This window comes from Taudactylus pleione, unplaced genomic scaffold (genome assembly GCF_031769625.1).
Source record: "Taudactylus pleione unplaced genomic scaffold, aTauple2 ptg000145l, whole genome shotgun sequence".
Lineage (NCBI taxonomy): Eukaryota > Metazoa > Chordata > Amphibia > Anura > Myobatrachidae > Taudactylus > Taudactylus pleione.
Window position 1 is genome coordinate 1,310,409 of NW_028284547.1, and position 16,874 is coordinate 1,327,282.

At 46.4% G+C, this 16,874-nt stretch overlaps 1 protein-coding gene across 1 annotated transcript in view; it reads left to right on the plus strand.

The window, feature by feature from the left end:
• HOOK2 (hook microtubule tethering protein 2) overlaps window positions 1–2,609 on the plus strand; it is a 29,466-nt gene extending 26,857 nt beyond the window's left edge. The window contains exons 21-22 of the mRNA XM_088473916.1: window positions 376–447; window positions 539–2,609. Coding sequence (XP_088330042.1) covers window positions 376–447; window positions 539–712 — 246 coding nt within the window. The 3' untranslated portion in view covers window positions 713–2,609. The remainder of the gene's footprint in view (window positions 1–375; window positions 448–538) is intronic.
• Window positions 2,610–16,874: the final 14,265 nt, after the last annotated feature.

Below are 16,874 nucleotides of genomic sequence, written 5' to 3' on the forward strand. Positions count from 1 at the left end.
TATGAGGGCAGCAAGAGGTCTCTGCAGCGGAGGTGGTCTGAAGGCAGCGGGTATGGGTGGCACCCTGTATATGGCAGGACTAGTTAATGATCCACTCTACTACAGAGTTTGTGTAACATTTATAGTTGAGGTCTATTTTAAAATGTAAGCTTACCTCTCTGGTCTGTTTTCCACTTTAATCATTGCTGCTAACTGTACAACGTATAAAATTATAGAAGTTGTCAAACTGGGTTGTGGGATGGATTTGCACTGAAATATGACAGTAAGCAGTGAGCAACTCCTAAACATTTTCTGAGGAAACTGAACAGGTGTCAAATTGAAACGATCGCCATACATTAGAGCTCATGTCTCTGTGCAATGTGATTTTATTTTCAGAACGACTTTGAGAAGACAAAATCTCAGCGGGAACAAGAAGAGAAGCTTATTATAAGTGCCTGGTATAACATGGTGAGTGACCACCTTCTCCCGCTGCAGGGTGTGGCCGATGAGTGCGCCGGTCGGAATACTGATGCCAGTCCTTTCTCATCTCTCTCCCCAGGGGATGTCTTTGCATCAGAAGGTCACGGATGAGCGGACAAACAACCCCAGCGGCGCTCAGTCCTTCTTGGCTCAGCAAAGACTGGCCACCAATGCCCGACGCGGTCAGCTCTCCCGCTCCCACTCGCTGCTACCCAGATACGCCAACGCAGAGAAGCGTCAGAGCTTGTCTTGACCCTCTCCCTGCACAGTCACAGGATGGAATCAGGAGTTAGGTGTCTTATAAGCTACCAGTCTCTGTGTGGGGAGATGGGGACCTGTCATTGTTAGGGAACACTCCTGGCTAGTGGGCCCTGATTATTTGTTTTTATAAAAGTCCTGTTGGGGATTTGCCTTTTTAACTGTTGCTGCCTCATATTTACCCTCAATGGAAAAATGTCATGTTCCACTACACAGCCTCATCTCCCCCCCTCCCTAAACTACCTTACAGATGCACACTGACCCTCCCTCGTAGACCTCCCCAGGAGCTACGAATGCAGACGCTGATATGAACTGCAGTTCCCATGAGGCTAAGCCTGCCGTTAGACAATGTTATTACTGGGGGAGGGGTTGGGGGTTAACATAGTATAAATTTATGTATATTTTTAAAACACTAAGAATAGCTATATAGACACTTATCGACACATTGGAGAGTGTAGCAGAAATGTTCTGTCTATTTATAAATGTCTGTCGTCAGAGAAAAACCATCAGTCACTAAAAAGACCTCAAACTTGTCATTGTTTATTGTAAATGGCACGTTTATAGTGATGCGGCACCATCTTGTGGCAGTAAAGGATACTGCACAGTGAGTTTGGAGGACTCTGTTTGATTGATGCACTTTAGTAATTTTGTAGCTAAGCACAAACCAAAGACCTCTCCTAAGACCACATATCCACCTCCTCGTTTTATAAAAGACTATTGCATGGTCTCTGTAGTAGATTTGCCTTTAAAACAATTGTGGGGGCGCTGAGCGGTTCATTGTCTTAAGGACCCACACAAGGGACTCTGCACACCCCACTGACTGCAGGCTCTTGACAGCCACACGATGCACGGAGCTATCGTAGCAGGAAGCTTAGCATATGACAAATGTCCATCTGCTTTTTAAACCCCCGTTTGTAGTGTGCAGATGGTTCCAGGATTCTTTTAAACTTGACTCTACAATAATGTCGTAATGTGGGCTCAGGAGGAAGTCAGGTCACCGTCCTCAGACGTAATACGCTGATGAAAAACAGAAATGCCAAAATTTAATTTAGTCCACATGATATTTTTTTCCTTGAAGGTCACCGTTACTCGCTAGTGGTAAATTTGGAAATCGGATATTTTAATTGGATCTGAAATTTGAGGCCGTTTGGTGGAACATGTCTGATCGTGAGCCTCTTAGACCTAAAATAATAACAACATTGTTTCACATCATCTACTTGTATTTCTAGCCCGATTATCAGTAGCGAACCTGCCTTAACTGCCGGCTTGCTCCCGTTTTAGTCTTTGTATTAGTGAATTAACGCGTTTCGTCATAAGTATTTGTTTTTTTATTTACTTCCACCACAGCTGTTTACTTTTCTCTCTATTTATATAAAATTTAAACTGTGATGTGCTGAAAATGTAATACTATTCTTCCCCACAATGTATTTTATTTTCTATCTACGTATTTATATGTATTTTGTGTCTTACACCCACTATTTCCATTTTAGGTACAGTTATAAAATGTGTCATAGGAAAAACATCACTCATCACTTTTTTTTTTTTTAATTTCTGTACTGATCACCGATTATTATTTATAGGCACAGTTTATTAGTTTGGGAACTTGTAAGAGGTGCAGTACCTTCTTGTGGCCTTTAGATGGCACTGTATGCTTTGCAGTCCATGACTTTCAGACAATGGCATATGTAAAGTGTAATCTTTGTTTTAGTCAGTATTGCTTGATTAGCGCATTATGAATTAGCTTGGTAAGTGAGTGTCCAAAGGAGGGATTGCCACACTGCTGACTCCTCCTTTAGCTGCTAATCCTTCTCCATCAGTTCTAATGTTTTAAACAGTTTGTCTACTTTTTATACACTACAAATAAAGTTTTAACGCTCTTTTTATCATGTTCAGTCTGTGACCTCCACATTATCCTATTCAGGGGCAGGGCAGATGTAAATGAGGGGGGATGGAGTGATTGGATTGGATATTATTACTTCAGATGTCATATGCTGGCTCTCTTTATTTGAAATGTGAGGAAGACAATTAAGCACCAGGCTAGGGAGCTACCCAGTCACTTACAATGTACATTCCTTTTCAAAGTGTACAATGCCATTTATAAAGGTTTGATAATAACATAGGACTTAAATGCATCTATGACTTTTTAAGAAATTTGAGAAACCAGAAATCCTGTTTATATTGTCTTATGAGTAAATGATTTTAGATTATAATGCAAATAAAGTCCTGGGTAATGAATGCCAAGTCTCAGCCAGCTAACCCCAACCTCACACAGGTACCCTATAACTCTGGCAAGGGCCATAATCTGACTGATGTGGTCAAGGCTCCCCCACTGGCAAAACGTACATCATCACTATCTGGTCATGGCCGCAGCCGGCCAGGCACCATCCCGAGAGTCCAGTATGGAAGGATCTGAGCCGCCTTTGACACGTCCTGTTTGCTGCACAGCCATCCGTACTCTGTTACTACCTAGCCGCTCCACACAGCCTTTAATCCGCTTTGGGACATCTATCTGAATTACTACCGGAGCCCACTACACAATACCGCCTTACTTCCGACTTGACTCCAGGTAACCCTTTCTGGCACTCTCTCATTGGCGCGCCTGCCGGTCTCGCCCTGCAATGTCTAGGAGGATATCGATGAACTTGGCCAGTGCGCACTGACAGCAGAGGTGTCTCTTTCCCTTCCTTCCCACCAGCAGTCCACCCCATTCTCTCATCCATCGTCCACTGTATTATACAAGACGATGTGACAGCAGCCGGGACCTCTTTACATTTTGCTGTATAAAATAGATACATAAAATCATCATTTGAAATAGTAATGTGCCTATTAATTCTTGTCACCTTGACTTGATACAAACTGTCTCTCTGCTACATTGTTTAACTAGATTACACTGTTTAGAGGATTTTTTTGCTGCCCATACTTACACATGAATGTCATCTAGGAAAAGGAGGAACATTTCAGGGATTTAAGTGCATTACCTGGATACGGTTTTTCAATTACTGCAGGTCCTGGGCTGTAATTATTCTGATGAATCTTCTGAGAAGAAATGTGGTGTGTGGATCATTATTGTGGTTTGTACTATAGAATTGTTACCAATGCGGCTTTTTCAATATAGGTACACCTCCTTAAATCCGGCTCTTTTATAATGGAAATTTCGCCTAGTACTGAAACTGGATAATTATTTTAAGTAAATCTCTGTGTGGTAGGAGTCAATTTTGGACTCAAATTACCACACGAGGCTGGTGTGTGTGTGTGTGTGTGTGTGTGTGTGTGTGTGTATATATATATATATATATATATATATATGTATATATACACTCTGTGTATATATATTTTTTAAGTTGCATATTGTGCGTCCCCCATTATTTTAACTCTCATTAATAAAGGTTGATTTTTAAATTACTAATTATTACAATACATGGAATGAGTGCCCCCAACAAATAGTCTTCTTTTTTCTCCTTACTCCCAGTAAGAGAGAGAAAAACAGCTGGCAGAAAATAACATAATGAACCACTATAGAATGTAAAAATGTTTTGTACATTGCATTTTAAAATGCAATCAGTTTAGGAAATTGCAATAATAAAGGAAAAACATTAACATTGGTCCAAAGATGTCCGCCCTGCGGCAGAAATTGGAGATAACAGAGTTAATCAATAAAGGTAATAAATGCCACTCATAACCACTACCTCAGATAATGGCTTGGTGTCTGTATATTGTAGGCAGATCGCCTATTTCCTGGGGAATAAATGGCTATAGTATTTAATCTGCTGTGCTTAGTGAATTGATAAGTAAATACAGTCTAATTAATAACATTTTCTTGAACAATTCATTTATAACCTCATAGGTTTAATGTATTCGCTTCCCGGCCCAGTTGGACAAACCAAAACATTCAGTACCTAATGGTGGTACCCCAGAGCATTACCCCTTTTTATATACATATATATCCTCATCTACTGATGTCCCAGCAAACCCCAAATTAGCTTTTTCTTCAACCCCAAGATGTCACAAATTGCGGTGACTTTATGCAGACGTGGCTCAACTTTTCAGAAGAACTATAACCCGACGGGTTTCAGGACAACTTCCCTTTTTCAAAGCAATGATGCTGATGTCAGTCGTCATCGGGTTTAAATAGGGAAGTAATTGATTGCCCTGAATGTAAAATTGTGGAAATGGTTATTCTGAGCTTAATTGGTTCCAAAGTCAGATAAAGTATATAAAGAGTCTCCTCATAGTGTTGACTGATTATTACAGTATTGGCTTATTCTCCATATTATAGTAAGCTTGAATATTTTGAGCATGTATTAGGGATATATTTCCAGTTAAGAAAACTGCAATCATACAGTTTGTGCTGTCAGAATAATGACTGTATGTGTTACAAATTATACAATTTCTACTTCAGGGTCCATAGGGGGTCCACAGGGTTGACCTTGGGGGGGGGGGGGGGGTGTAGCTGGATCTGGATCCACGGGCACCACGCAGTTAAAGCTTTCACTGCTCCCAGGATACACTTGGGTCCATCCTCCTCTATACCCCGCCCCTGAGCCACAGGCACCCCAGTTTTAGTTGGTGCCCTGCCGGAGTCGGTTACCCTGTCGCAGTGGGGCTGCAGGAGCAGCCCCTCAGCTTTTCTTTAAAAAATAAACTTTATTTTTTTCTTCTGATTTTTTACACTGTTATGAGCGAGAGCATCAGACTGTCCTTTAGGACGTCCACGCTGCCGCTCCTACTCCCCGCTGGCGCTGCGACGCCAGTACAGATCTGGGGATCGCGGTGGGACCCCAGAGTCTGGCTCTGGGGACTCCCACGACTGCTGCCGGAAGCGCCGGGGATCAATGTAAGCCGTGGGTCGCCGCGTGCAGCGGCCTGCCGATACTTAAAATGCAGTCGGATGCCTCCGGTCTCTGGGGACAGATCGGAGGCGCTAGCAGCCGCGGCGGGCTCCCCCTCTGAGGCATACTCCGCGTGACTGCTAGACCACCAGGGTGACAGGCTGGCAGCGGGACCGGCAACCCTGGGGTTAATTGCTAGCCAGGGGAGGCAGCCTTCCCTGTCTAGCAGCTCCTTCCCTCAGCTCAGCGCGCCTTTCTACTCTGCTCTGGCGTCGCTGTGCTGCTCTCATCTCACGGCCACTCCTCCTCTGAGGTCTCCGGCGGCCATCTTCTTTTGACGGACATCGCGGATCTCCCAGGTGGTGCTCGTGGACTGGTCCCCCTGTGTACCTCTCCCCTGCTAAAGGACAGTGTACACAGCGCTATAGCCCTCCCAGACACTGAATCTGGGCGGTTGATTGTAGCGAAAGGTAGAGTGAGTATAACTTCTCTGCATTGTATGTGACTATTGCTAGTGCTGCCTGTCTGTGACTTATTTCTACTTACTGTCAGCTTATACCTATCCCTTTCCTTCTCCTACAGCCGAGCAGGTGTGTGGGGGAAGGGCGTTTTTTCTGTGAACCTCGCTTATATAAAACAAGAATTTGTGAGGTCAGTCACATACAGTGGTGTGCTACACAGTACCATATTGTGGGCTGTTTGTGTTGCATACTGGTGTGTGCGCTGGTGTTAACATCATAATTCCTCTGGTGATACGTATTCATTGAGTATTTACTGTATCATGTCTGATGAGGAGATTGAGCGCTCTGTGGCTCCTGTGCTATTTTCCTGCAGATGCTGTTCTGCGGGAGTTGATAGGGAGGATTTATCTCAGGATGGTCTGTGCGGGCGGTGCCAGCTGGTACCTGGCCCCTCTAAACCCCTTATATCGCAGGATCCTCCTTGGGCGATGTTTTCCCAGGTGCTGGCGTCAATTGCGGACTGTTTATCTGTCCCAACAACGCTCCCTTCTAGGGCGTTGCCCCAGCCCACCATCCACCATTCCCTGGGTATTCCGCAGTTATTGCAGTCTCCCCCCGGATCCCAGACTGTGGGTCCCTATACGGGGCTGCCTGTGTATGTTCAGTCTCCCCCTGTGACGCAGCAGTCTGTGGTGCCTTTTCATAGTTTTCCTCAGGCGGCTCCTCCACCCTGGATGGATGTTCTCTCCAGCTCTGTACAGAGTCTGGCGGCCTCATCTTCGGCTTTTCAGTTGATGTTGCAAAATGATGTGCCACCAAAGACGTCCAAGCGTCATGTCGTGGGTTCACTGACGCTGCAATTGTCGGACTCGAATGTGTCTTCAGATAATGGAGATATTCATGAGGACTCTGATGCCATGGGCCAGGAGGTAGAGACTAAGGACCTCATTCAGAGTCGGTCGTTGCGGCTGCACGGTCGTACGCCACAGATGTTCGCTATACTGCGCATGCGTAAAGTTCGCAATGCGCGTGCGCAAACTAGCCGCTACGATCAGAAATTTCTCTCTCCTTCAACACAGCCAGGTCGGTAGTTTGAGTGACAGATGGAGGCGCTTGTGGGTGGTAACAGGGGAAGGTGCTTGAAAACGGGGGAGTGGATATCCGAACCCAGGCGTGGCTGATTATGGGAACGGCGTTTTATGGGAGTGCATACGGATTATGGGAGTGCATAATTAACAAAGTAGCGTCATGGCACATGTGACCTGGGAGGTTTTTACACTGACATGATCGTATTGCTTAAGAGAGGGTATGGTCAACCTTAAACTCTACGACCAGTTCCGATGGTTCCCGATGGTCTCGATTAATCCTTATATGCCCGGAGATGACGTGCAATGCGTACGAGAAGGGGGCGTATTTTTTTGTCTTCCGACCGCTTCCTCCCCTTGGTCGGCCAACTACCGATCCGAACTTAGGGGCGCAACTTGCGAGGGAATCATTTGCATATCCGGCCCCGTTTTCCGTACGACCGTGCGGCCGCTTCGACGGACTCTGAATGAGGTCCTAAGTCCTCCATTAATGTGCCGGCATTGGTTAGGGCGGTGCGGGCTATCCTCCATATAGAGGATGATGCGTCGGCTCCTAGGTCGAAGTATCCTAATTTAAAAATAAGGTAACTTTGAATGTTTTACCCCTGTCTGACCAATTGACGGATCATATGACGGTGGCCTGGCAGTTGCCCAGTAAGAGATTCCAACCACAGAAAAGGTTGGCGTCTAATTATCCTTTTCCTGAGGCTCATTGCAGGAAATGGGAAACCCCACCAGCGGTGGATTCCCATGTCACCCGCTTGATTAAAAGCGCTACACTGCCATTGCTTTTCATCTCCTCTTTGAAGGATCCCACGGACAGGAAGGTGGAGACTTGTTTGAAGTCCCTTTACTCTCTCAGGGGCGGTGGCTCGCCCGTCTATGGTCATCTCCTGGGTGGCTAAAGCCATCGAGAGCTGGGCTAACGCTTTGGAGAATACCTTTCCTGAGGATGCTCCGGATATCCAGAGAGCGTTAATAAGACAGATGAGGGATGCGGCTTCCTAAATGGGGGAAGCGTCGTTGGATGCCAGTCTGCTGACCTCTAGGGTTTTGGCTGCAGCTGTGTCGGCTCTTCGGTCCTTGTGGCTGAGGTCCTGGAGGGAGGATGCAGACTCTAAAAAGGGCCTGGAGGCTTTGCCTTTTAATGGAGAGTTGCTATTTGGTCCAGACTTTGATTTAGCCAGGGTATCTACTATTTTGTCCAAGTCTGCCTTCCTCCCTTCGGCTTCAGTGCCGGCTAAGGTTAGGAGCTCTGCTTTTCGGTCCTTTCGGGTTCAGGGTAAGGCCAAGGGTCAGTTCTTCCCAAGGCATTCGGTGACCAAGGCCGCCTCGAAGCCCAAGAAGCAAGCATGGAGTGCTAGGCGCCCTTCTTCCAAGCAGGAGGATAAACCTGCTGCCTGATGGGACGGGCCTCCCTCTGGGGGACCTCAGAGTGGGAGGCCGACTTGTTCAATTTGCCCAGTGCTGGCACAATACCACCACGGATGCCTGGGTTCGAGAAGTAGTCTCCCAGGGGTACGCCCTGTCTTTTTGGCTCCGGCCTTCCCACCAGTTTTTCTGCACGAGTCCTTCTCTGGACAAGACCAAAGCCTCACAGATTCAGGTAGCTATAGAGCCCTTGCTGTTCCCGTTCCAGAGTCTCGACGTGGGACAGGGTACTACTCTACTCTGTTTCTGGTGCAGAAGCCCAATGGTTCTCATCGCCCTATCCTCAATTTGAAGTCTCTGAACAAATACCTCAGAGTTCCCAAATTCAGGATGGAAACGTTATGTTCCATCATTCTGGCGATGGAACCCGGGGATTACATGGTCTCCCTGGTTATCCAGGATGTCTACCTCCACGTGCCCATAGCACACCAGCGGTATCTGAGGTTTGCTATTCTGCAACATCATTACCAGTTTCTGGCGTTGCCCTTTGGCCTTTCCACGGTTCCGATCATGTTCACCAAGGTGATGGCAAAATGGCCGCCCACCTTCGGAGCCAGGGTATACGGCTGTTGCCGTATCTGGACGATTTTCTGCTGGCGAGCTCCCCTGAGGTACTGCTTCGACATCTCCACCTGACCATTGCTTGTCTTCAAGCACACGGGTGGTTAATAAATTGGAAGAAGTCCTCTCTGATCCCATCACAACGGATGGTCCATTTGGGAGCCCTTCTGGATTCTCGTCAGCAAAGGATTCTCCTGACTCCGGAAAAGGTCTCCTCCCTACATCTGAGGATATACAGTTGCCTGAGCAGTTGCAGGGTGTCGGTCCACTCGGCGATGAGAGTTCTAGGGTCCATGGTGTCGGCTTTTGACATGGTGGAATTTGCCCAGTTCCATTCCAGACCCCTGCAGGGGCAGATTCTATCAGAATGGAATGGGTTACCTCATCGGATCCAATCTCAGAGGCTGGTGTTGTCTCCGGAAGTGCGCTTGTCTCTAGCTTGGTGGCTTCAGACAGCGCATCTCATCGAGGGTCGCCCCTTTTGGATCCCGGACTGGGTTCTGCTCACAACAGATGCCAGTCTCCGGGGTTGGGGGGCAGTGACCGGCTCATCTCTTCAGGGCCCTTGGTCTGCGGAGAAAGCAACTTTTCCCTTAAACGTTCTGGAACTGCGGGCCGTGTACAGGGCTCTACTGTCATCAGGCACCGCTCTTCACAGAAGGGCGGTTCAGGTGCAATCCGACAATGCCACTACGGTGGCGTACATCAATCACCAGGGAGGAACTCGCAGTCCAGCAGCGATGTCGGAGGTGTCTCGCATCCTGGCTTGGGCAGAGTGCCACCTTCCTGCAATCTCGGCAGTCTTCATTCTGGGAGTCCTCAATTGGGAGGCGGACTTCCTCAGCCATCACAAGGTGCATCCTGGGGAATGGTCGCTTCACCCGGAGGTATTTCAACTTCTCGTGGACAAATGGGGACTGCCGGAGTTGGACCTGATGGCCTCCCATCACAATTACAAGTTGCCCGTGTACGGCTCAAGGACAAGAGACGCAGGCGCAAGTCTGGTGGACGCGCTGTCCGTGAAATGGACATTTCACCTAGCAATACCTGTTTCCTGAGGCACGTTTCTGCTGGTGGCTCCAGCTTGGCCCAAACGTCCTTGGTACTCTGATCGCAGGAGCTTGTCCATAGACGTTCCATATCTTCTGCCTCAGCGTTGGGACCTGCTGTCTCAGGGGCCCTACCTTTACCCAGATCTAGGTCGGCTGTCTTTGAGACAGACGTCTTAAGGTCCCGGGGCTTTTCGAGCTCTGTCATCAGTACCATGCTGAGGGCGCGTAAGCCCGCTTCAGCACGGATTTACCATAGAGTTTGGCACACTTACTTTCAGTGGTGTGAGTCCAGAGGCTTTGATCCTCACGTGTTCAGGGTTTCTAGGATTCTGGCATTTCTTCAGTTAGGACTGGACCTGGGCTTACATCTTGCTACCCTGAAGGTTCATGTGTCGGCTTTGTCAGTGTGGTTTCAACGTAGAATCACTACACTGCCTGATGTACACACCTTTTTCCAGGGGGTTCTTAGAATCCAGCCTCCCTTTGTGCCTCCGTGGGATTTGGCGGTGGTTCTACGGGTCCTGCAGGGCCCTCCTTTTGAGTCGGTTGACCTCAAGTGGTTAACACTTAAGACTGTTTTTCTTCTGGCAATTGCTTCAGCCAGGAGGGTGTCAGAGTTGGGGGCACTCTCCTGTAGTCCCCCCTTCTTGATTTTTCACCAGGACAGAGCGGTGCTTCGCACTCGTCCTGAGTTTTTGCCTAAAGTGGTCTCTAAGTTCCACATCAATTAGGAACTTAGTTGAACTGCTTTGGGACATCCCCAAGGTCAACCCTGTGGACCCCCTATGGACCCTGAAGTAGAAAACGAGAGATATGGTAAGAACTTACATTTGTTATCTCTGTTTCTACGAAGTCCACAGGGCGCCCGCCATGACGCACCTGGCTTCATATGGGCTGTGACTGGTCACCGGTTTTCCGTCTCCCATTTCTGTGAGTATGGTTTCTTGTGTGTTCCAGTCTTCCTTCTCTCTGTTTCTCCTCCGGCCTTGGCTGCTTACCAACTGAGGTGCCTGTGGCTTGGGGGGCGGGGTATAGAGTAGGATGGACCCAAGTGCATCCTGGGAGCAGCTACAGCTTTAACTGCGTGGTGCCCGTGGAGCCAGATCCAGCTATACCCCAAGGTCAACCCTGTGGACCCTATGGACTTCGTAGAAACAGAGATAACAAAGGTAAGTTCTTACCATATCTCTTGTTATATAGGCTGCAGTAATACTGTACGGATTCTTAAACCAGTTCACGTTAACATTTTATATTTATAATCTTATAAAGGTCCTGCTACAGGAGAGGTGACAATGGTTTGGGCAGTTGTGATGTAGATGGTCGAGGCTGTGACTTGGTCGTACAATTTTGTTACTTTATTTATATTTTTTTTAATTGGACTTCCCAAAATTAGAACATGTTTTTTAACTTTGGAATTCATTTACTTTTTCACCATCTACATTATTGTTCCACGGCTTAAGCCATCGTGGTAGCTCTGCCGCTGCTGCTTGGAATGCCATCGCAGAACGACACCATTTTCACGGCTTGTCGGGGCAAATAGTAATAACTTTTATTTATAAGGCGCCACAAAATGCACGCAGCGCCGTACAGGTTAATCGGAGACAATACTTCTCAGGAAATGGGTATCGGAGCGTAAGTACATTACACAATAGCACGCCCCAGCATAAGGCCCAAACATTAATTCCGCACTGACTGGGTAGGACGGATAACTGGAATAAATGATGAGCTTTGCATAAACTTGGGGGGATTTGCTTCCAGCACCTCCGGCTTCTGACGTGTCATAGATGGTGCTGTGAAGATGTATGTACTCTGGTGAAAAACCTGATCACCAAGTAACGAGTTGCCCGGGCCTAGCCATTGAAGAAGGAGCAGCATTAGCATCAGCTGGCAGGAGAGGAACTGACCAGGGACTTGTATAACAATACGATTCCGTCTCTCTACATTTCTGGAAGATAAAAATAAACTTTCAGTGATTCAACTCCAGTTCTTGTTGCCAATAATTAAAACCAGTACAGTCACGATTTCTACTACAGCAGTAACTGATTCCTTTGCCGGAAGCAATTATATGGACGTGAAGTTGGGAAAGGACAACCACATCCTGTCCAGTTTCAAATCATCTGTATGGGATGGCTCAACTCTGAACCTCGGCCTCGCTGGACATGTCAGTGGAGCCCAGTCACTGCTAAACCATCTGTTTTTCATCGCAGCCCCGTTTCCTGTCCTCTTTGACTCATGACTCTCAGTTCCTCAGCGATTGGGAGAGGAGGGATTTTATATTTTCCACCTTAACTGTTTGCCCTGTGATGTTCTCTTACGCCCCTCATGCAGGGTCTCACAGTTACGGAAATTGTTATGCTGCCTCCTCAGTGTTACAGAATCTATGGGTAAGAAGGGCGATCAATTCCTTCCCAAAATATTTCAGGGATTGTTCCATTGAAGTACTTCCAGGTGATGCAAAACCTTTTGGTTGCATGTTTACTTTAAATTATTTATTTAATTTTAACCAGTCACAAATACATGAAGGAGAATACAGATCTGCAGCCTTATTTTTTTTTTTAATGAAGGCTAAAGCCAGGACATTACACCCCTGTTTCTCTATCATCTCCTCCCCCCCTATCCCCATCTGCTGGACACTCAGGAGATTGCAAAGGGATATTTTTTAATGGCTAAAGTGAGTGGTTCCAGACCAAAGCCTGGCCAGCTTTCATCTTTTTCTTTGTGTGTAAAATGACACGCACAGTTCCTGAGTGGTCGGGTGGGATGCTGTGTGTGCAGCTTGCAGTGGGTGCCACAGATGTGGTAGAACCAACCTGGGCTAAGGAGTTGATGTATCAAGCAGTGAGAATAATGGAGAAGTTGCCCCTAGCAACCAATCCACTTTGAGGTAACATTTATCCAGTACATTCGGGGCAAATTCTCCACTGGTCCACTTCTCCCCTCGTCTCACTGCTGGATATATCAGCCCCTAGTTTATTGCAGAGATCACGCAGCTCGCCGTATGTCTCCCTGGTTGTAGGCTGACGGACTTATCCCTCCCCATCTACGGCTGATTATGCAGTGATGGATCCCATACATCTCATTGCATACAGCCACGTAGTAGCAAGTCTCACAGCAATGTCACAATACAAACTTGTCTAGGTGCAATGTTTAGCCAATCGATACATAGGGCCTGATTCGGAGTTGCCCAGTGTTAATGCTGTAGGAGGCTTCTGTGAACAATAGACGCCCACTGCGGGTCCTGCAGATCTGACTGCCGTGTCCAAAGACACGGCAACAGATCACCATTGCAACCATCTGAGTGAGCCTGGGAAGCCAGTTTTCGGGAACGCTGGCCGTCAACGCCCATTCCCTGTCCCCAGCATTTTGCGGCTTAGGGGGGCCCTGTGAGCGATCTTGCTGACACTGATCGTCTCATGCACAGTACAGATCCTGCGCATGCATCGATCAGTAACCATCGGTGATGTGCACAGACCATCAGGTACATCTCTTAAGGTGGGTACACACCTGAGATATATATGCAGCTCGACTGATCTGCGGATACATTTGCAGACTGTGCAGAACATGTGCTCTGCATACAGTCTGCATGCTCCGTCGTGACTGACGTCACAGCTGGACGGACCTTTAACATGCACCCGCCCAGTTGAGCTGTCAATTACCCCCGGCCCGTGCAGCAAGTGTACAGGCGGTCGGCTGACTGCCTGTACACACAGCACAATGCCCCAATATATCTGCTGATATATTTGGCATCGGCTGTGCAGCACAGCCGATGCAATATGTCTGTGAACAACATCGTTCAGACATAACGCTGGTACACATTGACACACACACACGATATGTCCCCCAGTGTGTAACCAGCATTAATAGGCTCATAGGGGCATAACCAATTGGGGGCGAGAATTGCAAAAACCCTGCATGTGCGGAATTTTTGCTATTCAATTAGGAGTGGGGTTTTTGGGGGTTTTTTTGCGCACTTCCAGAGCACGACCCAATTTTTCCTAAAATCCACAATTTTAGGAAAAAGGTCCGGAAATGCTCTGGGACCCCGGCGGCACCCCTCCTAATGACTAAGCAATTAGCTTAATTAGTCAGTAATACTCACCTTCCAAAGTGCTGTCTTCTGCATCCAGTGTCAGTGTGTGTGAGTGTGTGTCCCCAGTGTAAGTATGCCCCCCGTAATGGGCGCTGGGAGAACTACACTTCCCAGCAGCCCTTGTGCCTCCCAGCAGCCCCCTCCCAAGTGAGAAGAGGGAGAGGAGGCCACCGGAATCTGCAGAGAGACCACCGGGCAGATAAGTGTAATTTTTTTTTTTGTTTTGTACGTGGCGCAGGGTTTTCATCTCTGGAAACCCCGCAACCACTTTTTTTTTTAATTGGATACCAAATAGAGTTTTTTTTTTCCCTCGGTGAACCTCGCGCCCAATGGAATATGCCCCATAGTCTGGTCAAAGATTTCTCGAGATTCTAGAGGCGGTGAAGGGTGAGGTAGCAGAAGATTCAGATATAGAGGAAGACTTGTGTTGTGAAGAGGAGTCTGCATGGGGTTGATTGTCTAATGCAGGTCCATCAGTAAGCACTACACATCCATCAGAGCAGGGGAGTCAGGAGAGCCTGCTCATGTGCTGTATAATAGTATTACGTAACCAAATGCTTTCTTTCCTCCTCTTCTGCCATCGATCAGCCAGACGTGGGCTAAACCAGATGTTAAATTTCAGGTTGCATGCAAATTGTAGACACTATACCCTAATGAGGACACAAATGAATGTGAAAATTCACCTACAGTGGACACCCCGATAGCACGGTCAGGCTACCACTCTTCCAATAACCCCATGCCATATCTTTTAAGAGTAGTACTGCTGACAAATTCTAAAATGAGTCAACAAGACTAGGGTCTGCCCAGCTCATAGATGGCCTGCTGTCAAGGAGGCCTAGGTCATAAAACAGGTACCCTGGTGTTACACATCCAGGAGGTATCTGAATATCTAGGACATGGTTCTGGATCAAAGTGAAATTGAAGCTATATTGTCAGCTTCAGTGACCTCACGGTGCCCTCCTGCTCACGGCTTGAAGGTGGACAAACAACCACAAAGACTCTGGAATCCCTACTCCAGGTGCTATCTTCGAACTTTTTCCCACCCTTCGCTTTACTAATATAATAATCTTTCTTAATGGTTATTGCCACAATTAATCATATACACAACTTTATTCCGCACAAGATCAAATAGGACATCATATATATAATAGATACCAACATATTGGCTGTTTTGACACAATACATATGGTACACCTCTTGGTTGGTGGTGCTCCCAAATTTCCAAATTTTAAGTATCTACACTTTTTATTTTTCTATTCTTGCGAGAAAGCAAGGAGAAGACAAAAAATGGCTTTTTGGGGCACACTTAAACATAGTAATTCAAACAATATGATGAGTATATTTATCAAAACACAAATTTTATTGGATACTACCCCTTTAAAATATTCCCAACGTGTTCAAAATGGGGGTATATCAAAGAAAATATCATTAAAACAAGTATTAAATATTGAGGGTTATGCAAAATATCAAATAAATTCCCTTCTGATACCCAAAAGAGTCTGGGTTACATGTATTCAATTAGGCTATTTGCAATAGGTGTGTAACAACAAAAATAAGTCATGAATGTTCATTCTAACACATCACCTATGCTCTACTTAAAAAGGGAAATATCAAAATTCCACTCAGAGTACCGCCTTCAATAATTCTATTTGGTGTTCATCCACTATATCTCATGTACAATCATCCACTATATATCATGTACAATCATCCACGAAAAAAGGGAGTGGATTTAATATCAATCAATATGAAAAAAGAAGGAATTAAACAATAACCGTCAAGTGATGTCATTCCTCTTTGGTACCGTGATTCGGATACATAAATGTGCAAAACATATATTAATATAGGACAGAGTATATTCTACACTCTTGGTATGACAAATTTCTTAGCTCCTAGAAATGAAAACCCAGATACAAACTGCTTGGATACAATTTTGATACAATAGTGACAAGTTCTAACACTTCTATCCTTCCGTGTCATTGCAGCCACTTCAGACACAAAATAAGGGAGTAGAAGAACTATTAATGGTCATAAGGAAGATTTTAGAGACACGTCTCTACTGTAATATCTGTTGGTAAGAGGTCCCTGTTGCTATCAGCATTACAAGGAAACTCAACTCCTCCAGGTTAGCCGAGAGAGTTGTGTATTGAAATGAACAATGATAGATCAAAAGGAAAAGAAAGTTAGAGTACAGTAGACACTGGAAACAATCCAATTAGAGTCGGTAGATATACTGTATATAACCCTGTCACTTCTGCTTTCTGATGTCATGCATTCAAGTATGCCTCTGCAGTCAGGTGAGAGTGTCTGGGAAGTCTACCTGACAGAAATTATAGACAAAAATGCATTTCTACTGTCCATTGAAGAACAAAACTCCCCCGGTACCACAGTATAGGTGCGTACACACTGGGCGATAAAGTGGACGACTGAACAATAACGTTATCGTTCAGTCGTCCACTTTATCGTCCATTTTTAAGCCCAAAAAGATGAACGTTAACAACGACGCGCGTTCCCGCGGGTCGTTCGTCATCATCGTTCATCAGGCTGACATGCAGGCCAACCTGACGATGTCATCAGGTTGCTGCATGTCAGGGAATGGGGGAGAGAGCCCGGTGCTGAACGATATCGTTAATGATATCGTTCAGCGGCTG